General features: G+C 38.9%; 1 protein-coding gene across 4 annotated transcripts in view; it reads right to left on the bottom strand.

Annotated features, from left to right (window-relative positions):
• Positions 1-22091, bottom strand: part of CTNND2 (catenin delta 2) — a 641466-nt gene that overhangs the window by 288789 nt on the left and 330586 nt on the right. For all 4 annotated transcript variants that reach the window (XM_064705500.1, XM_064705503.1, XM_064705501.1 and 1 more), the window contains 2 exons: positions 12163-12197; positions 11554-11670 (listed from right to left, as the gene is read on the bottom strand). In XM_064705500.1, coding sequence (XP_064561570.1) covers positions 11554-11670; positions 12163-12197 — 152 coding nt within the window. The remainder of the gene's footprint in view (positions 1-11553; positions 11671-12162; positions 12198-22091) is intronic.

Below are 22091 nucleotides of genomic sequence, written 5' to 3'. Positions count from 1 at the left end.
CATTACTCCAGATGTTTGTATGAAATGCAAAACCAGCCAGATCTTCTTTCATAAGCAATACTGGGTAATGTTTGACAGCAGGAAAAATCTGGAGTTCCATTACTAATGAGAGAAATTCCTGAAGATGCTGCAGACCAGGACTGAAATACATGCACTGAGCAAGAATAGATCTATACATATTTAAGCTCGGAATATAGAAGCTGGCCTCGTCTTTGTTTTTCTTCTGTTTGTTTGTTTTAGTTTTTTAACAGAAAATCTATCCTCAGCTGAGTTTAAAACCAAGGATAACCATACTAATGTGAGTTTTTAATTGACCTCATGATTAAACCAATTTTTTTGGTAGAAGATTAATCATATTTTATGATATTATTTGCTAAACCCTGCAGATATCGAAATCAGATAGCCTCTGAACAAGATAATTTATCATTGGCCATTAGGACAATGAGCTTTATTGGAGCAATAGATAGACACAATACAAGAACAAGATGGGCAGCATGGATGATAACTAAATTACATTTCTGCATTACAGAAGACACAAAGAGAAAAATAATATCCTCAAGCCTTTCTGATGCTGCTTCTGTGACACTGAGCAGCACTAGGAGTGGTAGAACACTTCAGTGTAACAGAAGCACGCTCTCTATTAAAATATCACTGTGGAACCACAGGAGAACAGTACCTGAGAGGGGCTCCTTCATGGGATTAGATACATTTGTGAAAGTGACCAGAAGAAGAAACTTGTGTACAGAAAGAGGCACTCTGTCGCAACACAGACAGGAAACTCCAACTCAGAAGGAACTGCCATCTTTCCATCTGAGAAACACTGGGTTTTGGCGTTAAAAACTGTCACTTTTTAATTTGTGTTTTCATTATCAGTGTCCCATTTTTAAAGGAATAACTATATTTAAAATGGTGTGTGGGCTTTGTTTACAGGAAAAAAACAAGGGCTGACTACGTTAAGAACATATTTTGCATTATTAAATCTTAATTTTTTCTACCTGTTAAAACCAGCTGCGAGCATCAAGTGTTTCTAGTCACCCTCTGTGCCTAGCACAGCCTAAAATTGCTATCAATAGTACTTAACTAATGTGTTCCCTTTTTATTACTAGGAAATACAATCAGATGTTTATAGACATCCCACAAACATGATGCACATGGAAGCTGAATGCATTATCTAAAAAGAAAACGAACAGACAAATCTCCTCTGATAGACCTAAATTAGACTGCTGGAAAAAAAAAAAGTGCCCAACAGCTTCTGATTATAAAAGCCTATAAAACCCCTCACAGATATATGGATCTAATACAAAAAATATCAGCAGATCTATTACACTATTATGTTGTTCTATGAACTTAACTACTAGCACAAAACAGGTTTCCTCTTCTTGTGCAAAGCAGAACTCAATTTTTTTCCAGACCTTTGACAGGCTTAAATCCTGAATCTTTTCTGTCCACAAAAGAAAATGACTATTTGGTCTCTGAGGTGAGGCAGTTCAGAATGTGTTTAGCTCTGCTGCAGAAGTCAATTAAAAAGTAAGTCAAAAAGGTCAAAATTTTATTACGATCTTTTTCATGTGCCAAAACCTCCTCTGCCATAAACCAGAAAATATACCCTTCTGCTTTCTTTCTCTGTGTCCACACAAATGTGCACCATTCTCTGCTCTCACACTGTCCTGAGAAAATGCATTTCTCCATTTGTAAGGCCAGAATGGAAAAAATGGAAGCAGCTCCCTAATCTGCGTTACCACAGAAGTCACAAAAATCCTACTTGATTGAGAGCTGTGTAAACTGCATGTAGCACAACAGAAATCAAACCCAAATCCATACCTGCCAAAATTTTATCTTCCACATACATCATCTTACATAGGCTAACAAGCCAACTACCTCTTTTTTCAGGGCTGCCTCTCCACAATGCTTATGCTCCCAAGCTGGCAGCGGCAGATCCCACAATTATGCGGCTCTTGGCACTCGTGACTGAGCGAGTGTGCAGGCACTGGCACCGCCACTGAGGCAGGAGCAGGGTGAGTGGCTGATCAGTCTGTCGTGGGATGTGGGTGCATTTGTTTCCTGGCCCGTACCACAGGCACAATATTTACTGATGTTCTTTTGCGCTCTGGCTTCGCATGCCAAAAGCCTTTCTTTGTTCTGCTCCTACAGATGCTACTATAAGTCACTGTCATTTCCTAACGAGCTTCAGTAGCTGCTTCCTGCAGTGGATGAGGAAACACCTGGCTGCCTGTAAAGGATTTGTGTTTGACACAGACTAAGCATTACAAACCGATCATTACCTCCTATCCATCTTTGACATTGCCACTAATTGTTCCTGCTGTCCTGGTCTTGACTCTCTTTCCATTTTACCCCTCCACGTATGTTTTACCTGCTGTTACTGCTTTAGTTTTTTGGGGTTTTTTTATTCTCTACTACAGTACTAAAGCTAGATTGTGAGGGGTTCTTTTCCTTGAACATGGATTTTAAGTCAGCTGCACAGCATTAAATGGCAGCAGATACCAAAATCAGATTCGTAACAGGACAAGTTCAGAGATATGAAGTAATATTGTGATATCAGTATGGAATTTATATATAAACACATGTTTCATCTTGCAGATATAAGTAAACATCAAGAAAATCCATGTTACAGGTCACAGCACATTGAAACAAAAATTCTGCCTGTAGGCTGCTGTGCAGAAATTGAGGGAAATTAGAAATTCATTAGTTGCAATGTTCTCATAGAGGTACCTCTGACACAGCAATACACAATCTGGGTTTGCTTCTACTTAATGGGAAAGCATGTGAAAAGTCAGGATAGCAAGGTCACTTATATACAGAAAATGTGTGTGGGATTTGGGGAGTTTCGATGGATTTTTTTTTTTTGTTTGTCTCTGAGGATGAATGATCATCTGTTTTGGGGACAAGCACTGAGGCCTTATTGCATGCCATGTGAAAAAATAAAAGATAAAGGAAGACGATAAAAGAAAATATGGAAATTGAAACAAGAAAGGATGCAAAAAACAAGGATGTGGTAAGACAGAAATGGGTGGTTTAGGGAAAGATGGTGCACTAAGAAAAGGCAAGAGAGCACAGGAAGGGAGAAGGGTGGGCGATAAGATGGTGTGTCTCCATCTGGAGAACTTCCTGAGGAGAGGAAATAGCAAGAGGCAGCCTGCAGAAGTTTAGGTCCAACAATAAGGACATGTACTGGGCTATCAGTTTTGAACAGCACTTCTAGTGCTTTCCCCCAGAAGCCTGTAAACTCCCCCAGGCACCTACCAATCTGCAGAAGGGCAGCAGAAGAATTGAGATGATTGAAGCCCTGCACAGGAGGGTGCCCACAGCAACTTCTGTGCCCCCTCTGAGGAAACCAGGGAGAGCATAAACTGCTTCCCTGAACACATTCAGCCTTCACCAGGTTTCCTGCTTGCAACAATCACACGTGAACTTGAAGACAGGCAGCAAACCAAAGAGTAGCTGGACCTGAGTCCATCCTGAAGTAGATACCAAAGTCTGTCAGGAATCCTGGTGGTGAAAGCCCATTCTGTGACTCTGCTCCTAAGACCGTTCTCCTGTCTGCATAAGGGAAGCAGCCAAAAAGGAAAACTTCATTCATGCATTTAATGTAAGAACAGTGGCATGAATTTACCAGGATGTCATATGTCAGTCACAAAGCTGTGCCTCTTATACCATCCTGATACCCAGAAGGGCAGAGGTGATGGAGTACTGCATGGCAGTGTTTGAGCTACATTTCTTCTGGGGCTATTCTCAATGCCTTTGAGCTCTGCCTGTGACAGAGAAGGAAAATATTCAATGGAGTCCAAGCTAAGGATGCTCAGTGCTGATGGAGCATTTCCTGAGGCAGCACTGGCTGTAAACACTGCTGCTGAGATGTAAGAGCTGCTCTCAGCAGCACTAGAGCCAACTTCATTTCATCAAATCCTAATGTCTAAGTGGGGTGCAGCAATGAATCTACAGGAGCTTTTCATCATCAGCTATTTGGTAAAGACATTCATCTCCTGCTGAGGATTGCCCCTGGAAAGCAGGGCTCTGTTTGTGATCAGCCAATATGTTTATATATAATAGCCAAGGCTATTACAATGTTAAAAGACTTAATTCATGCTCACACTTAGGGTGACTAGGGCCAAAAAGGGGAGATGGGTAAAGGCAACAACATCTTATCCCCATTTCTAACAAATATACATATTTGTTAGAAATATATATACATATATATATATATATATATATAAATATATATACATATTTAACAACTACTTCAAAAGACTGAATTTGACTCACAGTTGAGACGATTCCTTTAAAACTTTCTCTGTGAGAACACACAATGAACAACTGTAAAACCATCCTTTGAAAAATTGTGTTCCCCTTTCAGAGATTTATTCCATTACAAATTGGTCAAAAATTACTTTAAAACCCTGAAGATTTGAAGGAAAGATTGGCCAAAGTCTTGTTTTAGAAGAGATGAACGGAGTAAAGAGAGGCATCCAAAATGTCCAACCATAAATATTTACCCTAAATATATTACAATACTGACAGAAGTTTCCCTAATAAATCAAAATTTCATCAGACTTCCTACTCAGAGAGATTTACCGGGAGCTATGAACTCTTGAGTCAGACACTGCCAGGTCTGCATTAATGAGGCAGCCAGAAAGATAGTGTAGCCTGTGTTAGGCACTTATGCCACTTCAACTCCTAAAACTCTGATCCTGAAATGGAGGAGGGGCATGCACACTTCCTAGGGGGTTTTCAGCTTGGAAACATGGTCAAAGAGCACTTGATTCTAGTAGTGTGTATGTTTACCAGGAGATCCCACAAGAACACCTCCTTTGTGTGCACAAAGAATGACTAAACTGGATAGCTCTGGCTCTCAGAGCAGATAATGAAATGGAAATAACTTCATCTGTCAAAAACTGTGATGTCCACTGTTGCCAAATTTCATCTCATTGAGCATGTCCAGCCATCTGACAGGTGGCAATTTCACAAAGCAATAGCTATGGGATGGAAAACAGACATCCTTTTACACATTCATTGTGTAAATAGTGCCTTTTTGTTTCAATCCATTTTCAGTATCTATAATAAAATCAGCTGATAAAAGGTAAAAATCATACAGGTTGAACAAGGAGTGCTTTTTTCACGCTGGGACAACTGCTTTCCATTGAGTAAGGAGGATCTCTCTTATTACAAAAAATTGCTGAAACAAAACTGAATTAAGAGAATAAATTAAGAGTTTAGCCTACCTTTTCAGTCTCATAATTAGACAGGGGTTTTAAGTGAAATCCACATCTGTCTAATGCAAGATCTGTATGTAATTTCATGTGGTAAAATGCTCTTGTAATACAATTCATTCTTCAGAGGGGAAAAAAACCCAGCATCTCAATGGTACTGCGACCTGTTTGTGTTACATTTGGGGCAAATAGTTTCAAATTACTAAAAGAGTTAATATACTGTGGGATTGAGACCAGAGTGGTTAACCCTTTTTTTTCTTCCCTAGAAGAACTTGGACACACTTAATTGCCTGCATTTCTGTCAATATGTAGCATCTGTGAAGCGCATTATGAAATGGCCTTAGCCAAGAAGATGGCATTATTAAATCTGCATTGTATTTATTCCCTTATCAGTGCTCTGAATTCTGCAATTAATCCTGAGCACCACAACAACAGGGTCACAGACATAAATAAAAATATGTATCCATAAAATGTGGGGAAAAAAAGTTCATTTGGAGTACTGGCAGTGTTGTGTGGGAAACACTGCAATCCTAATAGAAACTGCTTGTTCTAAAAAAAAAATTAAAAACTGAAATTAAAAATGAGCATTTAAAAATTATCAAGACAATTAGGAGAACTATCCAGGAAGTTTTTTGATCCATGTCAACGAGAGCTCTGTTCCTACAGTCTGCACTGTTGATTTAGAGAGCAAACAAGGAAGGTTGCCAAATGAAGTGATGAAGCAAGTGAAAAATAATGAAATTATTCTGTTTCAGTTAGAAACATAAACACCAAAAGCTTCATAAATCTGACCAATAATCCTTTAAAGACCAGTCCCATGGTTATTTTGTGGAGGCTGAAGCAAAGGAAGAAGTGTGGAAGATTTAAGAATAGATAAATTAAAATTAGAGACTTCTCTATTAGCAGACATTTGAGCCTGTGGTTTAAGCTAGGAAGAAAGTGCCGATGGATTTGTTCAGTAATCTTTGAAGTCTGCTACCCCTCCTTTTGTTAATGGCATAACAGAAAGAAAAACCACTGCCTGTCTCCACCGCTGCAGACAGTAAGGACACAGTGTATTTTGTAAAGACACAGTGAGCTGCAGCTAATTCTCTCAGAAACTGTTTTGATGACAGTGTCACATCAACCCTCTAATGTGGCATGCTAGTGATCCACAGGAAGAGGGGGACAGAGAAACTAATAGAAGGGAAAGAAATATAGAACCAACTTTTCTTCTTGTTCCACTTTTACCCACCTGTAAACTGCAAATTTACAAACATCAGTAAAAGGTAGTTTGGTCTAAACAGCTGCTTAGAGGACTAGAGTTTCTCTGTCACAGAGTATGAACATCTGGGGGGCCTCAGGCAGCTCATCAGGACCTTTCCCACTCATCTGCAGGCCACAGTGCAACCTTATTAAACCTTAATGACAAATGTCCTCAGCAACCAATCTTCTTAACTCAGACAGCTGTATATCTGTGTTTACTCTCCTTCCTCCCATGCAGCGTTCCACCTTTTCAACTGTTCTTACATATAAAGTGAGTGGAAAAAAGGAAAAAAACAAAACAAAACCAAAAAAGGAGATGCACTGACAAGGTAGTAAAAGGAATGGATCTGAAGTAGTTGCGTGATTTTGAGAAAGTGGTGCAGTGATGGGAAGGGGAGGAAATAATTTCTTGCTTCTTTTACCCTGCGTTTTTCCAAGATTTCTAGTCAGAAATATTAACTTTTCGTCTCCACAGTGCATACTCAGCCCTCACAAAATTTATTTTCACATGCCTTTCCTCACTAGATTAAACCATTCTGCCATGAAAATACCCTTCCTGAGCTACATTCCCTGTTCAGTATTGCTGTGTCTCCTGAAACATCCTTAATGAGAGAACTCTGTTCTGAACTAAATTTTGTTCCTCTGCACGCTTCCTCACCCAGTGACTTCAGGTCCTGCAGTTACTGTGCATTCCCATCCCTCTTCCATGACTCATTTCCAGCATCTTATATGTGATTACATTGGCACTCACACATCTGGTCTTTCCCCTGACCCTGTTTAGGGTGGCAGTTACTTATCTTCATTTATGCAAAAGCACTGCTTTGGAGTTCCTGTTAGAAAAAGCTAACAGGAACTAATGGCAGAAGGAAGAAATGTTTTCAGAGAGGAGCAGCCAGGCAAGCTGGGTGTTTCAGCAACGAGGAGCAGGGAGGAGGATGGATTGAGTGCCCTCAGGGTGAGCCCTGGACCCTCTGTACCTGATGTCTGCTGACAGCAGCAGGAGCTGTACATGCCCTCCCTCGGGGACTGGGGGATGTGTGGGCCACTCTTGTTCTGCTGATGATCCCCAGGAACGCTCCAGACAGGCTGAACGCCCCTCTGAGGCCACAAAACTATGACATGTTTGATGTAAACTGGAGTGACATAGCCTTGACAGATCTAGAGCTACACAGAGATAATGAGAAATCACTGCAGTATGGGAACTGGACCATGGAGATGCAGGCTCAGGGCTCCAGTCAGATGCAGTTTCTTGCATAATTCTGGAAGTTTCCTGACTTTTTGTCTGTCGGTTGTAGCTGGAAGCACATGGTTTGAGGAAGACAACTAACACTGAGTTGGGACAGAAGAAATAGGTGGGGGACAGTGCAGGAGCTCTTCTTGGTGGCATATAACCTTGTCCCAGGATCAGCTCCACCACAGGAAGCTTGTTTGAGAGCTTGCAGCAGTTATGAATCTGCCTGTCTGATGATAATTACTTTAAAAGCAATGATCACTCTGCTTTCATTTCACCAAATAAAGAAGTTAAAACTTAAAGTTTTTAACATTTGCTGATTCACACTCAGTAAAGATAATTAGTGAGCATCTCTATTAGCAATCCAGAGCCCCTCCTGTGTAAGCCTCTTTCATGTGACTTGTCCTGTTAGCCTTTTTTTCACAGCTTTTATTTGCTACCAAAGGAATAGCACACGTGAAGTGATGTTTGGGATTTAGAGTATTATAACAGCTCACAACTGTGACAACTTTTTACAATTAAGTCTGAGAAAATCAGAGTGCATGAAACCAAATTGTAAAGATCCTGAGTAGAGACACACTAATCCTCTCCAAAGGCAGGGCTACTGACAGATTAAGTCATTAGACTAGATGCACACAGTTCAGAAAAGGAAGCTGTGGTCACATCACTGGGCAGGCTTTCATATCATGATTTCAAAAACTCTGCTTCAAATGCATGGCAGGCAGGAAATGCTCTCCTCAGAGTCAGTCTTGTTACTTAAAATACAGTTTTGCAGTCAAACTGCAGAGAAATAAACATAAGTAAAATTGTCAAATTGGGAGCTCAAAAGTTAGAAAATGCCAGACTAAGTTTCCTTTTCTGAGTCATCACTCTTCCCCTCCTTCCATGCCTTATGGCCAGTGCACACAATGCAAAATGGTTCTGTGGTTTTTACTGCATCATATCAGGTCTCCACTGAAAAATGTTCAATACAAAGAAAAAACAAACAATAGCATCCTGGTGGATAATTCTACAGCATTCAATGTTTACTTCAGTTACATCACAAATGGTGAGTTTTGGAATACCTGTAAAGTGAGACATTTATATAGATCTCATTTCCTATTTCAAAATTGAAGGGATTAAGAACTGAAGTGTCTAGGAAATGCAAATACTGTGTTTGAGACATTACAGAGTGGGCTTTAAACTTCCTTTTTGTATCATGCTTCAAACATTTGAGACTGTGCTCCCACAGTGTTCTGTAACAACAGTTTGTTCTCAGCACACCTAACTGGGAACACCTAAAACTAAGTATCTGCAGAAAATACTTTGAATGATTTCACAACTATAGCAGGAAAGCTTTAGGGCACAAAGGAGGGACACAACAAAATATTAAGTAAATATGAGACTTTTGTTTTCATTGTGTATGTGTGTTCTCCTCGTTGTTACAGAAGTCAGAAGCACTCTTCCCTCTAGTGTGCTGCTGCAATTTGAGCCTCAACTTGGGGTAAATTAGGTATGGAGAGAAAATGTACAAAATAGGGCATGATAATAATTGTTTTCTAATGAATTCATAAGAAATTCAAATTATGCTGTACAGTCTTGACTTTTGTACTTTTGAAACGCAGTAACATTTTACCTGTCCAAAGTGTTCGTAACATTTTACTCGAAATTCAAAAAAGACCTCCAAACCAGAAAAAAAAAATCCAGTATATGACATCCTAATTATATTTATGAGTGATTAGCAGAGCTGCAACTGTTAGCTTTGGCATATAGATCTGATTCTTAATTAAACCCATAAATGGCAAATAGCAATCTAGTTTTATTACAAGCTGAGCCCAGAGCAGAGGAATAAGGGCACTGTGACAAAAGGCTTTATAAATATTTCCTGACAACAGAAGATCAAGCTTGCAGCCCTGTGGGGAAGCCTGCTTCCCTGTGAGCACATGCACCTGCCCGTTCTCTCCAAACCTGTGTTTCTTAGGGACAGCTACTGTCCTGTCCATAATGATAGCACTTTTCCTTTTCTGGGCTGTCATTCTCATCACCCTGTTGTCCCCTTTCTTTGCACTTAGCTCTTGCTCCACAAACAAATCATCCAGGCAATCAAATTCTGTTTTCAACATTCTGTATGGACCTCCTCCTTCAACAAACCTCAGTTCCTCTCCTGATGATCCCCTACAAATCCATTTCTATTGTTCCTCTTCTCCATCCCCATTTTCCATTTGCCCATGCTCTTAATTTTTCTATCTACCTGCATTCCTATTTGTCTTTTAGCTTATGGTGATGCTCCTCAGAAATGTCTTTAGTATTAGTTTTCTTCACATACACAGACTTCATTCCATGTACTATCTTCATCTTTCTCCAAAATTTTTTTCTTAGTTTCCATCTCTTAAGCCAGTTTTTGGCAGCTCTCCATACAAGTTGGCCCCACTCTGCTCTCAATCTCCCCTATTGCCATCTACCCAGTTTCATTTTTTTATCACAGTATCACATTTTGAAGGCAATCCTTATCATGCTAGTCTGTTTTGTTTCTCCTCACTCCCAAATGAAGAAAAAAAACAAGGGCTTGCATTGTTTCACCACCTTCCCCATTTTGATCAGATCAAGCAACATTTTAACAGATGTCAATCATACAGACTGTGCTCAGATTAAGCAAAACCATAACAAAAGTGTTAGTGACACTGTTGGCCCAGAAATCTTGTGCACATGAAAAATGAAACATTTTCTACTGTCTCAGGATTGTCAGCTTTAATTTGACAACAAACCTTGTTTTAAAATAATGAAAAGTGTTCTGGAAAAATAAAATTCTGTATCCAATGTGCAATGTCTTCCTTCTGTCACCTGATGACCATATTGCAGGTGATGACTTGTCATTGCTAGAGCTACTCTGAAGAAGGTGGTTGTCACAGTTCATCAACTTCATCAGATGCAGGGGAGATTTTCCCTTTTGATATCAAGAAAGCTGAATTTGGGCAGCCACCTCCAAAGATGTGACTCAGTCAAAAGGTACTGGGTAGCAGGGATCAACTGAGAAAGAGGGAATGAGATGCAGAGAAATACTAAAAAAAAGCAAAGCCAGTGTCAGGAACTGCAGAGAAGTGAATGTGGGTTTATATTGTGGCAGATGGGGGCAGAATATGAGATAGGAGCCTGAGAAAAAAGAAAGGAATCTAGGGAATTAACCTGCTTTTCCATCATCTAGTGCTACATCTGATAACAGACCAGTTAACATGCTGGAAAACAGTCTTGGTGTGACTCATGAGCACAACTCTTGGTAGACATCTGCTCTACAAACACACGGAGTGGCATGTCCCTTGATCACTTTTGCTCTTGTGTAGCCTTGATTCCCTTCCCCAGTGGCTGGTTCCAACAATCCATCCTCTCACTGCACAGTTCTGCCAACAGAATGGCTGGTAAGTGACCAGTGAGCCAACCTTGGAGACAAGACTTCACTTTTTGCTCCAGCTGCTGTTCTGTGCATCATCTTAGAGTTTCACTTATTTCTGTCTCTGTGTCCACCAGAAAATTTTAGTTGTGAGGAGTTACCAGCTACCTTGCCAAGTGGTTACAATCAGACATCAGACTTCCTCACAGCCACCCAGTATGTTTCACTTTATTACCTTTGGTTAGTGAAAAATTGCTGTTTGAATGTTGTTTTTATAGTTGTTTTATGTTTTTATGGTGGCGATGCTGAAGTTTTTTAACATGACCTTACAGTATAGTACAGCAGCATTGCAATTAGAAAATATTTTCCTTAAAATATATTTCATGTGCTTATTTTTCCCCCAAAAAACTAGCAGCACTTAAACACATGCATTCAGTTTTAAAGCAAGAAATTTTTGAGTTCTAGAAAATATATTTCTAGCAACTTACTTTCACTGGCTGAATAATCCTGTGGATCAAGTATCCCTGATTCCTGCAGCGATCTAATACAGGAGTCCACCAGCTCCAGACCAGTGGTGAGTTCATCTTCTATATCCTTCTGACCATCTGTAATGAAATTAACAACATAAAAATGTAAAAGAAGGCCAAAAAGGTAAAGCCATATACAGGACAAAAGCTAAAACCAGTTTTTTGTAACTAAGCATTCACAGCTGATGAAGGGATGGAGGCCACACATTCCCAGGACACTGGCTATACTGAAAATTGTGCCATCCTTTGAAAGTGTGGCCTTGGATTAATAAAAGCAAAATGAGAATATTTAGCTCTAGTGGTAAAAAAAGCCAGAGACACATTTAGCAGTGCCCCTTCTCAAAACTCTACTTAGTTTCAGTGTACTTTTTGTCAATCCTAAAAACTTTTGCCAAATCTTGTCACTTTTTAAGTACAGTTTTCACCCACTAGCAATGAGAAAAAACACAAAAAAACTCCACAAAAACCTCCACATACATCAATGTGCTTTTCCTCTCCATCTTTTTTAGATAAAAATGATCTTTCTGGGAGAGAATGTAAGTGATACATAGGTGTAGAGAGGTACATTACCTTGTGTTTGCCAGTGAAACTGCTCTTCTGTTGAACTGGAAAGAGAAAGAAAAAAGTGATAGTTTTTAATTAAATGGTTTTGTAGTGTGCCATGAATATTCAGATATAAATCTATTCTGAAGGAACTGATTTAAGAGAAGAACACACTTAATAATAAAAAATGTATTTAGAATACATAATTTTATATATTTTTTAATTAATGACTTGTACGTCATTCACTCAGCTGGAGGGAAGCATCTTTATTTCTTTATCAAGTAATTTCAATCATGCATATAGAAATTTGCCTCTTGGTATTGACATACAAACTACACTATTTCAAAAAAACATTAGCATTCTTCAACTTTTTGGATCCTTTTATTTGTCTGATTCTCCATGTTTATCAAGAAAATTATAAATTGCTTTCTCAAATGAATAGTTACATGCGATTCCCGAAAGAAATTATTAGTCCTGGTTCTACTGATCATTATGTGCATTTTTATATTATTCAAATGTGCAGCCAAGTTAATTCAATTGGCCTACACAGGAGAGTAAATTTAGATGTGTTTGTGCTTCTATGTACAAGCACTTAAGCAACAGAAGGTCTTAATTTTAAAATAATGAGCATGCACACCAGAGGATGGGTTAGGTAGGGAGTTTTTTTTCCAATAAAATGAAAGATACATTCAAATGAATTATAAAATAAATTGTATATTCAATGAGGAAATGACTAGACTTTCCTCCAAGGCATGTTCTGTTTATGCTTCAATATAAAGGTCTTTCTCACATGACAAGAATACAAAAAGGATTGAAGTCACTCAGTGCTACCCATTCTTTTGATAACAATGAACTGATTATTACATCCATGACTGAATGATTTTTCTGTACATTTTTGTAAGATATTACAGGGGAGAACAACATTATCTGTTGCATTCATAAGTTTAAAAAAAAGAAAAAAAAACGAAGACTGAAATTATTTTAACTTTTCCAACCATTATATTTATTTTTTCATTTATTTTATGATGTTGAGACTAAATGCTCTTTTGGAATAATAAAAGGATTTAAATCTCCAATTGTTTTCCCTTTTCAAAACAGATGCTGGATCACTTATAAATATATATCAGTATACCTCCTGCTATTTATGTTCTGAACAATAGTAATGTAAATGAAATTAAATGCTTCCTTATGGAGGTCTATTTTTACAGTAAAGAACTTGTGCAAATTATTTACCAGATTTGATAGTGTTAAAAACAATAATTATTGTCTAATTTACATAAAAATAGTTCTAAAAGAACTTTTAATTTCTACCTGGCATCATAAATGTTAACATGGCCAGTTCAAATCTATACATCATCATAAATTTCCTAATATCGATGGTCTGTGGTTTATATTGATTCACAGTAGTGAGATGTTATAGATTAAGAAGCCAGTCCTTGGATGAGATAGTGAACTAAAATTCTTGCATTCAAGTCCACTGAAATTAACAATATTGAAGATAAGTGTTGCCAGAGTCCTCAGACAAACAATAATAACTGCAAAGTGCTGAACTGGATGAAATTACTTTAATTTAAATTACCTTTGAAATGAAGTCCTAGTGGTGACTAGGGACAGTGACTTTTTTTGAAATAACACTTTTTCCAATTTTACATTCCTTTTGTCTGATTTTCAGGTGTACTAAATAACTGCAGCTTCATCTGACACACTGGGACTTGAGAGCAATCTTCCCTTCTGTAATTAGCACAATCCATAATAGGTAATGTACTACTTTCCACTCCAAAGTCCCTCTTCCAGTATCCAGATTTCTTTGTGCTAGATATCACCTCACCAGCCAGAAAAAAAGTAATATCTCAGGTGGCATTCTTGCTGGCAGAATGAATTACTAGATGTTGCTGGCAAGAACATGATGATGTAAAAGCCTATGCCACCTCATCCAAATAAGTTAGAAAAGAAAATCAAGTCATGCATAAAGAGTGAATTACCACTTCCAGGAATTCCAGCTTAGCCCATTTTAAGTAGCAAACTTGTACAAAATTTAACAAAGGTCATTATGTTCAATGAATCACTTATGGTTGATTCATAGTAATCCCCAATACCACTTGTCTGACTTCCACAGAAACACTGTACAGTATCCATATTAATCTCAGGATCACAATGAATTTTTACTACATTTTGACATTTCCAATTTTAGTCATGCTTCTCCTCACCAGTACTGTAACGGTCTTTCAATAAATAATGTAGCTTTTAGAGTCACGATGGCAGAACCACCATCAGAATTTTCATCCCAATGCTACCTTATTATTCAGCAAGTGGAACATGACCCAGGCTGAGCAGGGCAGTGGTGAGTCCCCGTCCCTGGAGGGATTTAAAACATGTGTAGATGTGACACCTGGGGACATGGTTTAGTGGTGGACTTGGCAGTGCTGGGTTAATGCTTGGACTCGATGGTCACAAAGGTCTTTTCCAACAAAAAAGATTCTGTGATTCTCTATTAAAGTTGTATTTGCTCCTACAAAGATATCAGTATATTCTGGTATGGAAAGAGTGCTGTTTTCCTTAATTAAATTCATGTTCTCTAGTGTTTTAACAATCCAATACAGTTGGACATTGAAGCTGCCATTTTTTGATTGCAATGCAATGCCAGAACCTTGCAAACAAAAATTTCAAGGGTTTCACTAGAAAACTTTATTAGAATTTGCCATAATTTTAATCTAAATACTCTTTATTTTTCCTTTTTCCCTTTTTTTAACTGAGCTTCCCCTGCTTTTGGCCTGAAAAAGATTCCTGACTGAAGCAACCTGACTTGTTTGTGCAGGAAGCCTTTAGGCTGTGTCACGACTGTGCCAAATCTGCTTGAGTGAATAAAAGGGCACACTTTTCTGTCCTTTGCTTTCAAGTGTTTCCCATTTGCACAAGAGATCAGTACAATTGACTGTATAGTTACATCAAATACATGAAAAGACAAAAACCCAATAATTAACAGAAGTATTGTCCTAATGAATTTTTTCAGCATGTTCAGCAAAACACAACCACTTTTCTGAATATTCCTATGCCTCATTATCTAAGTTGGCAAATGTTAGAATTTTTGTCTGAGATAGATGAGCAATAAAATTCTCTATCAAGCTGTTCTGAGCTATGGTAACCTGAGCCCACCTTAGGAGTTTGAGGGAGGGATTTTAACTAGAACTACATTGGTATAGCATTAGAAAATCCTAGCATAAAAAATGGCTGACCTGAGAACTCAAGCAGGTAAAACTACTACATCCCTTAACCCAAACTCAGAAGAATAATTGTAATTTATTTATTCTTCTTTTATTTTTGGTAGTCACTGCATCCTACTAATACTTCAAACGTTCTAGATACAAATAATACTACTGTTCTAATTAATTCTACCTGACTTACAGAAAGAAGCCTCCATCACTATTCATCTATGCAAAACTTGATTCTTCTATGCTTATATTGCCTTTGGAAAACTCCATGTATTGAAGGAAAATTGCAAGGAAGCTGAATAACTTAAGAATGAGAAGATAATGCTAAAACCAAACAAATTAGCAAAACACTAAGAAGAATATTTTTATATGTTTAGTTCTTGATGTTAATGTTTAAGCTAATGAACCTCTCTTCTTTAAAGATGAACTACACTGAGCTTAAAGCTTTACCTTTAATAACCACCTAGGAAAGGAGATATTCCAGTGAAAATTTTTTTACCTCCCTAGGCAAGAATGAGGAAAGTAAATATCCACAGAAGAGTCATCTTGATTCCAGCTGAACTCACACGTTCCCATTTCTGCACAAATGGCATAAAAGCACCAAAGCAGTGAGAACCCTCTGCGTGTGCCCTTGAATGTGGGGAGGGCGAAAGGCAAATGAGCACAGCACTGCAGGGAGCTCGTTTTGGGGAGCATCACCTGGGGAGCTCTACCTGCCTCTGCACAGCCAGGGAACAGCACAGAGCATTGCAAAAACACAGATTTTCTACAGCCAGCTGAGGATGTCTGACCATTACCAGCAGCTCCGTACATCAAGTTTATCCCTTTTCAGGCACAAACAGAAAAATCCCAGACTGACCTACAGTTTGTCCACAAACAAGCAATAAACCAGGCCTTAGGGAGCCTTCATTTCTTCCTGTGCCTCAAGTCAAGTTAAACAAGAAGTGGGTGCCCCTTCATGATGAACTTGATAGGAATCCACCATGATAAGATCAGCCAGCACCTGCATAGCAAGGTGAGTTACTGAAGACCATCAAATGCCTCCCCCAGCAATTTACAGGAGTCAAAAGCAGTTTTGGTGGTGTAGCAGTGAATGCTCCACATGACGCCAAAATAACACTTTCCTGGACAAGATTCATCAGCCATATTTCTATAAAAGCAACCAAAGTCCTCAAGGGAGGTAACCCAGAGGTGGGGAAGGCTATTGAGTATGTGGCAGAAGGAAAGCTGCCTGGGACACCCTCAGACTGTGTTGCTGTTAGGGCCTGTACAAACACCCAAAGATTCCCTTCCAAAGCAGGTGCTGGGAAGCAGCAAGGGCACCTTGGACACAGCTGAACTTCTGGAAGGTGGATGTGTGCCTGTGGCACTGGCAGCAGGGACAATGGTAGGCAAAGGTAAGTTACACCAAACCCCAGGCCAAGACACATTTTGCACACTACCTGGCCACAGCAGTACTTGCAGCATCAGCTGGGTTTAGTTTTAGACATTACATGGCCTAATGTGAGACCAGGCCCCCTTCAGAGGAATGGCTTGACAGGATCAGAACCTTTCAGTGCAAGAAGGAGCTCCACTGCCCTGCACAGGCTTCTCCAGCAATGGTATTTACTATGCAGCCTGCAGAAATTCATTGTTCTTACCACATGCACCAAAATGCAGCAGTGCACATGCACAGCAGGCCACAGCAGTTATGGGCATTCATTGCCTTGCTGCTCCCCAGGAGAACCCCACAGCAGAGAAACTCACGTCTTGTTGGGAAGAGAGGTAGGTTTGCTTTCATTCACTGTTCCTGGCACACTCCTTGCTTTATCACTGAGCCTGCATACAGGCTGCCAGGACAAATTCACACTTTTGTATTCTCTAATTACCCAAGAAATGTTTGTGTGCCTCTCCTTTGTGGGAAGTCATTCAGTTTACAGTTGTCACTCATTTTTTGAAAAACTGCTATAGCTATCTGCTACAACAACATATTTTTCTTGTTTTCTAAAACAATTAATGAAATTATATCTAAAACAATTAATGAAATTATATATAACACTATTGTAGAAAAGCTATGAAAGCATTTTACAAAGAGTTGTATCAGCACATGGCCTTTTAAATTATTTCTACAATGAAGCTACACAACCATTGCTGTATATAATTACAGGCAGATATTGTCTCATTGATTTTAAAATTGTTTTTTTGTTATGGAAGGTGGAAGAAAAAAGATCCAGGAGCATTTCACAAAAACCAAGGAGGCTGAAAAACTAATATTCCATCTAAAGCAAAGGAGAAGCAAATTTTAAATCATCAGTACATTTCAGGTTATCTGCAAAACAGTAAACAACTTCTAGTATCAACTATCTAGTGGGGGAAAAAACCAAACAACCTAAGAATAAATTTTACATTAAATAATTCTGCAAAAAAGTACCAACCCTTCAATAAATTGCCATAATAAAAAACAATCCTCAAGAGCAACTTTTGGGTTTTGAGGCCAATTTAAAATAACATCAAAATCTATGACATTGGTAGGCACTCCCTTCACCTCTATAAATGTGACACTGTACGCTCTCTCAAATACTGAATAGCACTCTATTAGTCAGCTGTGGTATCAATTCGGCTGCCCTACCAAGAAGTCCTTCTTTTTCATGTTCCAACAAACTTCATCCAATTCCCTACAATGATCCTGGAAAACGAAAATAAAAACCAAAACCCAGTCCAACAAACCAAAATAAATAAATAGTATCCCCACAAACCCACACATATTTTACTGATGGCTGCTCTCTTATACCTTGGAAATTTCAAACTGAATTTTAGAATGATGACAAAGTTCTTAGCTGCAGATGCCAGGAAACCATTCAGGTGGTTAATTCCCACCTTTATTAGAATAGCCTCACTTCAAGGTCCTGCAGGGAAAGAAAACGGTCTGATTTTTTTTCATAGAAAAATGATTGTTATTCCCTAGGTTTTATGAAATCAATAGCAGAACTTTGTGGCTGTGCTGTGAAAGTTTTGTACTTCTTTCCAATGGTACAGGGAAATATTTGCAGCCAAATTTCTAAACAGGTCTCAAGAATCAATGCTTTCCTCTACATTTAATACCTGCAGAAATTTACATGATTTTCCTTTAAAAACAATTTTTAAACTGCTTTGGTCCCATTTATATTCAATTTCCTTATGCTGATTGTGCTTAATAAAAGTGTTCTGTTTCTTCTTATTTAAATGTGATTTAAAATTCAGGTGCTACACCACTAAGAACACTGTTCAAGTACACAGCACACATGGAAAGGCAGCAGCAGCCTTGCATTCCACACAGTGCTCTGCTAAAGGGCTTGCAAAGAGGTGCCAGAAGTTGTTATTTAATGGACATTGTAAAACACAGCCTGTTTCCCTGTAGTTTTTGACCATCACTCCTGAAATGGTCTACAAGAGCATCAATGACAGTAAATTTTATTTGTAACTGAATTAATTTCACACAGACCAAACCCCCAAAACCCATCTCCTTCAGTTTTGAATTGACTTGGTCACCTAGGGAGAGAACACTTGCTACTTCACTTGCAACAAGCCAGTTTCCTTTAGCTTCAGTTCTGCAGACAGACCCGGCATGACAGTGAACACAGAGAATTCCTTCAGAGTGGAAGCCTTGGAAGCTCTGCTGTTCTAAGGAAAAGAATGCAGAGGGCAATAGGTACTTGGTGTATTTATTTAACGTTAAACTTGGACACAGTAACAACACTAGGGAAACAAGCACCGTGTGATTGCCCTGTTGTCACTCTTCCCCCGATGACCCTTTCATGCCCTTAAGCATTCCAGCCAAGATACTGGGCTGGATAGACCCCGGTTTTGAATCAATACAGCCACTCTTCTGTTCTTATTTAGAGAAGCCAAAATCAAACCAAATTACTTAATTTTGTAATTTCCCATTATTAATTAATTAAGAAAAAGGATAATGGTTCACAATAAGAAGGAATTAGCTCAAGGCTGGATTTCTGCTAATAATGTTAGTTCTTCTGGTTTGCTTCAAACTTATTTTTATTTGAGAAAAGAGCTCATTTCCCAAACTGAACATAGCTACACAGGAACACATTTAGAAGAGAATAGAATTAGAATATTTCACAATTTCAAGGGATCTACAATGACCATTGACTCCAAATACCTAACCACTCCAGGGCCGACTCATGTTCAAGCTCATACAGCAGATTATTAAGGTCATTGTCCAAAAGCTTCTTACACTGACAGGTCTGGGGCCTCAAGCACCTCTCTAGGAGCCTGCTCCAGTGTTTGACCACTCTCTTGGTAAAGAAATGCTTCTTCATGCCCAGTCTGAGCATCTCCTGACACAGCTTTGAACTGTTCCCGGGTGTGCTCTGTCTCTGGATCCCAGGGGGAAGAGCTCAGCTCTTCCTTCTCTCCTTCACCTCCTCAGTCAGCAACGAGCTCACTGGTCAGCCACCTTAAAATTTAAATTTTTGCCGCTTCTACACAGCAGAGCAGTTTAGACAGCAGCATACTGTGATATTCCTTCAGTCCCAGTGCTGGTATTTGGATCTGATCCAAACTCAACAAGCATCTAAAATAGAACCAGAAATGGCAAATTAGAGAAATCAATAGTGGATACATAGAATCATCTCTGCCCTAAGGCAACAGAGCAGTCTGGTGTCTAAATCACACCACAGTCTATCAGTACCCATAAAACTGTGATCTTCAAGCATGCCTTATTGACAACATTGCACAAAAAGTAGGATAGTTGTTGCCATGCTTTAAAGAGAACAATACCATGCCCTAAAAGATAAAGTGGGGTCTAGTTTCTTCATTCCCTTCTCCCTCTTATTCCAAAAGTTTAGCTATGAAAGCATCGTGTACAACGTGATGGAACCAGTTACAGTATTTTGTGAGAAATCAAAGCAGTGATTAAGTTCAATGTAACCATCGGGCTATTCCCTGTCTTTCCTATTGAAACTTCTATTCTGTATAGAAAACAATAAACTATTTTGGTTAAGAAACTCCATTATAAAAGACAGCACCACAGCTACATTTCCTTCACACCAAGTTTTGAAAGATGCCTTCAGGGAAAGTGTGCACACAGCAGCGCTGAGGAAAGGTATTTTCCCAGTGGAGCAGAAAAATGTACTGAACACCAAGGAGTGAAAGTAAATTTCTTGAAAGGTGCCTTAAACAACCCATGGGTAAGAAGCATTCAGTGAATATGAGATTGATTCTTTTCTGAGGCACACAGTTCCCTATGCATTGTATGAGCACCGTGGTTTGGGTGTTAAACCATGGATATGTGGAGACAGTCACCTGAAAATAAGAATTACAACACATTTTTTCAGTGCATTTTTGGTTCTGGTTCTTGGTACCATAACATTCATTTCCAAATATATATGGTGTAATGTAAATGAAATTCCTTTAAGGAAACTCATTTCTGTAAATGAATACATTGCAATATTTTTTTCCTAGGGACAGCTAACTGCTAGAGCAGGTAAAAAAGACACAGCATTAGTAACATGAAGCTCCTTGTCTTTAAAAACCAACAAATTGCACAAGGATATCCCTTCTGCAGAAGAGTTAATCCTTAACATGAAGATCAAGCTGAGAGCCTCATGCTGACCATTGTTTTAGGTAAATTATGTATGTACTTTATATGACTATTTCAGCTACAATATTTGATCTGTGTTGTCCTTGGTAAATAATAGAAAGGGATTTTCTCAATGTTTGGAGGGGATGATTCATTTTAAATTCAGCACTTCCTTAGGGAAATAAAGCAGACAGAAGCCAGACGGCCTCTACCTTGAAGAAAGTGTACTCCATGCAGGAAATTCCCAATACACACACAGAGCCTGTCACTGTGAAATCACACATCACAGCCCTCCCCAGCTCTTCTCCCTTACAGCCTCTTCACATTAGCTTCACTCAGCTGCTTCCAAGAAATCTCCCTTCACAGGGCTCTCACCTTCACCTCTTTCCTTGTAAACAATTCTTTCCTTTTCTTTGCATTCCTTTTCCCCTCTACAGAAGAAAATATAGAATCAGGATGTTTCTTCTTTTTATTTAGCTACTTCCTTCCCTGCCGCTTATGCCTGTTGGAGCCAAGAAGCAAACTCCTACTGTGCCTCCACAGTGGTCGGAAGGCCCCTGTAACTAACAAAGAATAGTCTCAGTGTCAATATATTGTCTGAATTTGGCACTGAAGAGACTGCATGGTGGTCACCCATACTTTAAGTGTTGTCTTTTGTTTCCGTATTCTCCACCAGATATGTGAACATGAAACACTCTCATTAAACACTCCCATGAAACACTCCCATGAAACAGAAGCAGGAAGCAGGGAAGATTTTGTTGATCTTTTTTAAGGGAGAATTTGGCAACATTTGGTCCAGTCCCCACTTAAAGCTGGGCTACTTTCAAAGTACTGTCCTGGATGTAATTCAGCAAGGCACGTGGGAGAATCCATCAGTATTCTGCCGCTCAGCATTTGTTCAGTTAATTATCTTTTTTTAATAGAGAAAATAAAGGCTGATAAAAGGTGAAATCAGAAGAGTTTAGTGAATTTAGATGAAAGAATTGAAGTCTGAGAAGGGACTGCATCTGGCTTTTATAATTTAGCAAGGCTGAAGAACAGGAGAAAAAGAAATAGAGGAAGCACATATGGGACAAGGACAAACAAGTTCAAGCTGGTCACTGAAATTTTTGATGGAACTTTAAAAAATGTATTAAAACATCACAGAAGCAGCCAACCCCACACAATTTGAGTTGAGGTGTGAAAACTAT

Source organism: Zonotrichia leucophrys, chromosome 2 (genome assembly GCF_028769735.1).
Source record: "Zonotrichia leucophrys gambelii isolate GWCS_2022_RI chromosome 2, RI_Zleu_2.0, whole genome shotgun sequence".
Lineage (NCBI taxonomy): Eukaryota > Metazoa > Chordata > Aves > Passeriformes > Passerellidae > Zonotrichia > Zonotrichia leucophrys.
The sequence above is the reverse complement of the archived record's forward strand: the minus strand, read 5'-3'. Positions and strand labels throughout refer to the sequence as shown.